The sequence below is a fragment of the Fonticula alba genome (assembly GCF_000388065.1).
Source record: "Fonticula alba strain ATCC 38817 unplaced genomic scaffold supercont2.7, whole genome shotgun sequence".
In the NCBI taxonomy this organism is placed as follows: domain Eukaryota; order Rotosphaerida; family Fonticulaceae; genus Fonticula; species Fonticula alba.
Window position 1 is genome coordinate 1,867,943 of NW_009242977.1, and position 5,903 is coordinate 1,873,845.

Consider the following 5,903-nt stretch of genomic DNA (forward strand, 5'->3'; position numbering starts at 1 on the left):
GGGGGCTCCCGTACGCGGATGCTGGTGTCCACAACGATGCCATCCTCGGCGTTGGCCGCATCGATGGCCGAGTGGGCGGTGGCCGAATTGAAGATCGAGGTATCGGTCGACAGGGCGTTGCTAAAGCCGGTGCCCGGGCCGACCCAGCCCTCCTCATCGTCGGAGTCGCTGTCGGAGAAGTTGCCCTCATGGTCGTCCGCGTCATCGGACGACTGTGTCTCAGCAGTCGGAGTGGTGGTGGTGGTGGTGGCGGCGGCGGCGGCGGCGGCGGCGGCAGCGGCGACATCAGCGGCAGCGGCAGCAGGGGGCTGATCCTCATCACTGTCGGAGAAGGTGGCCACGGCCTGGCGGCGGCGACGGCCAGACACCTTGGCGACCTGGCGCTCGGACCCGTCCATAGCCACCACGGTGCGGACCTTGCCGTCGTTGGAGGTAGGGCGCGGGTTGGCCAGGTTCGCATCGCGAATGGCCCGGGCGCGGGCAACCTCATCGCGGTCGGCCGAGCCGTAGTAGAAGCCGGGCAGATGCGCGAAGTTATGCTGGCCGGGGGACGAGGTCCCCTGAGCGGCGGGCTCCTTCTCCTTCTCTTCGTCCTCGGTAGGCGCGGCACCGGGGACCACAGTTCGAACAACCTGGCCACCAACGCTAGTGACAGTCTGAAGGGGAGGGGCCATTAGTCCGGGACTCTGACGGAGAGCAATGGGGGGGGAATGAAAGAAAAAAGAGAGAGAGCCAAGAAAGGCGAAAAGGCCGTACGCCAGGCGGGTGGCGACGCAGGTGCAGCAGATTGCCACCATTGAGCTCGGCCTCGATGGTGATGGAAAGAGCCAGTAGACGGATGTCCACCTCCGAGAGAGAGGCAGCATCACCGGTCTTCATGGCAAAGGTGCGGACTGGCAGGAGGTGGGCGGAAGGATGGCGTTAGTACAGACACCCGAGGAGCCAGCAGGGGGGGGGGAGGGGGGGGGGCGCCTTGTGGTGTCTTCCCGGTCGCACCGTAGGCCAGGGCTGGCTCCGCCGGCTGGCGGATGTCCACCTTGTAGGGGAGGTTGTCAAAGCGCGCACGGACGGCCGGGTCCACCAGCTCGCTAATCACCTCGGGAATGGTGGCCAGCTTGGGAGCCGACGCGCAAAGGGCCATCAGGCGATCCGACAGGAAGGCATTGGTATCCAGGACCAGGACGGCCGGGGCATACGGCGCGTCCTCTTCCTCCTGGGTGCCCTCAGCGGCGCTGGCGGTCGGCGCGGGCTTCGAAGCGGTGTCCTGGGCGCCAGTGGTAGCGACCGCAGCGGCCGTCTTCACGGTAGCCGCCCAAGAAACCTTCGAGGCAGCAGGAGCAGCCGCAGGGGCAGCAGCAGGAGCAGCAGCAGCAGCAGAGCCACCAAGGGAGGGGAAGTCCTCCTCCAGCACGGTGACGGGAGCATCATCGACGGTGGACATGGCGACCGAAGGGGAGGGAGAGGGCGAGAGAGAGAGAGAGAGGGGGCGCGCAAGCAAGCGAGCAGGGGCTGGGGAGATCTCGCAAGTGGCAAGGAGAGGAGGGGGGGGAGGGATCAAAAGGCAAAGGAAGGAGCGACTGTCACGAAGGGTGGGGCGTGTATGATGCGGGAGGGGAGGGAGGTCCTGGTGCTCGATCTGTCAGCCATCCCAGCAGTCGGGGCGCCGGCTTCTTGATCTCAAGGGACGGAAGGCGGTGGAGAATGAAATCTGCCCTTGCTCTCGCTCCCTCTCTCTGTCTCCCTCTCAACTCACCGTGGCCGGGTCTCCTCGGGGGGTACGCGGGAGGCAGGGCATCCCAGAGGGGGACCACGGGGGGATCTCCCCGGGCTATCCCGGCTGGCTGTCGGCGGCCGCGCCACCGGAAGGAACCATGGACGGGAGAAGATTACCCCCCCCCCCCCCCCGCCCGCCCTGTGCGGATGGGCCCACAAGGGCTTCTTTGCCACTGCGGGACCACAAGGCCCGTGCGTGGATTTTGGGCTGGGCATGGAGGCTTGATGCAAGGTCCAAAGACCAGGGAGGGGGGAGAGCCGAAGAGTGTGTGTGTGTGTGTATGTGTGTGCTTGTGCATGCGTGTGCGCACACGCGGGGACCAGAAAGGAAAGGGTCTATTTTCAGAGCAGATACCAAATCGGAGAACCCGCCACGTGACCAAATGCAAACTGTACAATCACGCGGGCCGCTAACCCGAGCCCGACACACCCGACTGCTGCCCAATAGCCCGTCCGGTAAACCACTGTGTGAATGAGTGTGCGTGTGTGTGCGTGTGTGCATGTGTGTACCATTTTGCGTTCATGCACCATGTTGCCAACAGGGAGCATGCGACCAGCATAGAATGCGCAGTGTGCACATGGGGAAGGCCCGAAAAGAAGAAGAGAGGGAGAGAGAAAGGGAGAAAGAAAAAGGCAAGGCAAGAGGGAGAATGTGGACATGTAAGTATGATTGTGGACAAGATTCCCTCACACCCTCACGGACACACACGCCAGGACCCGAGAGGCAGCGCACCCGAGAGCGAGAGACCAACACAACTGACCGCATAAACGTATGCCAGCCAGCTGGTCGAGGCAAGGTCCGCCTCGTTGAACCAAATGCGCATCAGTATCAGCGGGACCATCCGTGCGAAGCTGGCAATACATAGGGTTTGCACAAGGTGTGTCGAGCTGCGCGGAAGGGGGCGCGCATATGGGAGGGTCAGGATGAGGCCCCAAGCAACGAGGTAAGGAGGAAGGAAAATGACCAGCTGTGGGGCGCACCTGACGTCTGTCCGGGCGCCTGGCAGCCGAGGAAGCGCAAGACGCAGGGCGTGAAAAAAGACACCGAGTTCTGTGCCAGAGAGAGAGAAAGAGAGAGAGAAAGAGAGAGAGAGACGCGCGCGGTCAGAATTGGCGGAGGCAGGCCATGAGTGGGGAGCACCGTGCGCGACCGCACCGAAGAAATACTGCACCACCAAAAGGAGCACCGTCGGAGCAGGCAGGGCCAGGATGGATGTGTATGCGTGGAAGGCGGCCAGCTGGGCCGATGGCTCCAGCACCAAGGGCGAGAGGGCGCTTGGCGGGAGTATCGACAGCCACCGGCTGAGAAGATCAATGACAATGGTCAGTATGCCGAGAGAACGAGCGTCTCGCTGTTGGAAGGGGGATCAGAGGATCATGGGTGGCCGGTGAGTTAGCTCCTTGGTGAGAAAAGAAAAAGCACACGCAAGACGCGCGCACATGACAAGCGGGTCCCAGGCCTATGCGATTGAAGTGAATGTGCCGGTGCGCCTGAGGCCGATGAAGAATGAAGTCGATGGCCGCCAGGGCAAACGGGCGTTCATAGTACGGGTCCCCGGGCTGGTTGCATTTCGACTGCATACCAGCAACCGCGAAGGATGCCGTCAGATGGTGCGGACATGTCAGTGTCGGCATGCACTGCGTCACACAGCGTGCTGTGTGTGCGTGCGCGTGTGGGCACATGGGGGCGCCTGTGTGCGGGAGCGGGGGGGGGGGGGGGGGGGGGGGGGGGGGGGGGATCAGCGCACGCAGACGATCTGCCGGATCTGCACAGGCCCGGCGCCGTGCTCGCGAAAGAGGTACTCCATGCGAGCCCCGCAGGTGACGCAGCAGGGCATCGTGGCGACGGGAGCAGCAAGAACAGCAGCAGATGCAGCAGCGATGGCGGCGACCGCGACGGCGACAGGGTCGGCGGTGGAGGTGTCAGATGCAGCAGCAGCAGCAGCGACGACGACGGCGGCGGCGGCAGAAAAGCGCTGGAGGCAGCGAGGAACGATGGAGGAGCAGGGTGAGGGATACATTGCCGACCCCGCCAGATGCCTGCCATCCCACCCGGCCACGGCCTCTTGGGTGGGGGGGGGGGAGGCGGAGCGGGGGGCCGATCGTCGAGCCAAAGCGTCGGGGGTGCTCGGGGTATCGCGTGACCTATAGATCACGCCACCGCGTTCATGGCAGCCGCTTCCCGCGTGGATCTGCGCCAGATTCCCCGCGCGTCCCGGGCCCGAAGCTCGAACGGCTGCGGCTGCCAGCGCCCCAGGGTTCCCCGAGCCCGCCCTGCCTGCCTGCCTGCCTGCCTGCCTGCCTGCCTGCCTGTGGAGGCCCAGCGCGCGGGCAGCCAAGGCAGGACCCGCCCCCCGCGCGCCGCCGCCCCCCGCCCCTCGCAAGAACCGCACGCATGGGGCGTTCGCCGCTCCGTGCGAGGCAGACTCCCAGGCCGTCCGTCGCGGCCGGCCGACTATGGCCAGATGGCGTGTACCCGCCGGGGCTTTTTTCGGGCCCCGCGTCGAAATTGCGCCGCCCAATCTGCCGACACATACACGCACCCACCTTTTCCCTCTTCCTCCCCCTCCCCCCATTTCCACCTCGCGTGCCTCCTCCTCCTCCCCCCCCTCTCCTTCTCTTCCTCCCCCTTCCCCATTTCCCTCGTATCCCTTCCTCCCTGGAAGCGTCTGGGCCACAAGTCGCCGCTTTTTCTTAGTCGTGCGTTGCGCATGTCCCCCGGTCGCACCACCTATGTTTGCATACAACACACACGCACGCACACACACACACACACACAGACACGCCTTATACTCGCACGCACTTCATCTCCGGCAGCATGCCCTCCACTTACCCCAAGCACCACAGGTCATGGCCAAGCACGACAACACCGTCTCCTTCGAGGAGCCCGTCGAGGACACCCGCCGTAAGCGCGGCAACAAGCCGGCCAAGAAGAAGCAGGCCGCCCCGGAGATCTTCGGCCCCTTGGCCGTCGAGATGAAGAAGGGCGCCGACAACAAGAAGCCCGGCACCCGCGCTCGCAAGCTCCTTCGCCGCATGGCCCACCAGTCTGCCGCCGCCCCGGAGGCGGGCGAGGCTTCGGAGGCGGCCCCGAAGAAGTCTGCCAAGGGCGTACGTCACGGCCCCCCCCCCCCCCCCTCCCCCCATCTGCCCTTCCACCTCCCTTGCTTGGTTCTGACCTCTCACCTGGCCTTCCGCCGGTCTGTCTCTCTCTCTCTCTCCCTTAGAAGAAGGCCAAGGCGCCCGAGTCTGACTCTGATTCCGAGCCGACCCTGGCCTCGGATAGCGATGACGATGTATGTTTCTTCACATTTCCTTCTCTCTCCCTCTCCCCCTCCGCCGCCGCCGCCGCCGCCGCCGCCGCCGCCCGCCGGTCACATGCATGCTCACCCTTTCCCCTTGACCCTGCACCAGCTTCTCCCCTCGGAGGCCGACAGCGACGAGGAGCTCTCCTATGAGGAGCCCTCCGATGATGACTCCGACAACGAGTCGGATGACGACGACATTCAGTCCCTTCGTTCCAAGGCCCCGATGAAGTCTCTCTTTGGGGGGGCCGCTGGCGGCTCCGACGACGAGGAGATGGATGGCTCCGATGGGTCCGATGTGGAGGCCGACTTCGGCGACCATGACGACTCGGACGACCACATGTCCGGCGATGAGAGCGAGCTCTACTCTGAGGAGGACGAGGATGAGGAGACCCAGCGCGAGCGCGGCGAGATGGAGACCCTTTCCCTCAATCTCAGTGCGTCCTCCTTCCCCCTCCCCCCCCTCTCTCTCTCTCTCTCTCTCTCTCCTTCCCTTGTGGCCCGCCGCCGCCCTTCGCCGCTCACCCACCTTCTCCCTCTTGCCCCCCCTCCCCCCTCCACCTTCGCGCGTAGACGAGAACATCACCGACCTGGCCTCGGTCAAGCAGCGCATCAGTGACATCGTCCGCATTCTGGGTAACTTCTCCAAGCTGCGTGATCCGGCCCTCTCGCGCTCGGACTACGTTGAGCAGATGGTCGAGGACTGCTGCACCTACTATGGCTACTCGGACTTCATGATGCGCCTCATCCTGGACCTGTTCCCTCCTGCCGAGGTGCGCCTCTTTGTCAGCCTCTCTCCCCCCCCCCTCCCTCCCCTCCCCCCTC

The 5,903-nt window shown here is 64.8% G+C and overlaps 2 protein-coding genes across 3 annotated transcripts in view; one reads left to right on the forward strand and one right to left on the reverse strand.

Moving 5' to 3' along the window:
* Positions 1 to 2,096: 2,096 nt before the first annotated feature.
* Positions 2,097 to 3,799, reverse strand: H696_04598. 2 transcript variants are annotated; one of them, XM_009498483.1, is made up of 6 exons: positions 3,522 to 3,799; positions 3,214 to 3,348; positions 2,930 to 3,125; positions 2,755 to 2,824; positions 2,507 to 2,661; positions 2,097 to 2,237 (listed from the first exon to the last, which is right to left on the reverse strand). In XM_009498483.1, the coding sequence occupies exons 1-6, from the start codon at positions 3,792 to 3,794 to the stop codon at positions 2,116 to 2,118; spliced, it is 951 nt and encodes a 316-aa protein (XP_009496758.1). In that variant the 5' UTR covers positions 3,795 to 3,799; the 3' UTR covers positions 2,097 to 2,115. The 2 variants fall into 2 exon arrangements, with proteins under 2 accessions (XP_009496758.1, XP_009496759.1); XM_009498484.1 differs by lacking the exon at positions 2,097 to 2,237 and having other exon boundaries at positions 2,425 to 2,661.
* Positions 3,800 to 4,623: 824 nt separating this feature from the next.
* The window catches only part of H696_04599 (hypothetical protein), a gene marked incomplete at both ends in the record, with an annotated part of 3,240 nt that continues 1,960 nt past the window's right edge, over positions 4,624 to 5,903 (forward strand). The window contains 4 exons of the mRNA XM_009498485.1: positions 4,624 to 4,884; positions 5,001 to 5,069; positions 5,188 to 5,515; positions 5,652 to 5,851. Of these exons, the coding sequence (XP_009496760.1) occupies positions 4,624 to 4,884; positions 5,001 to 5,069; positions 5,188 to 5,515; positions 5,652 to 5,851 (858 nt within the window). The remainder of the gene's footprint in view (positions 4,885 to 5,000; positions 5,070 to 5,187; positions 5,516 to 5,651; positions 5,852 to 5,903) is intronic.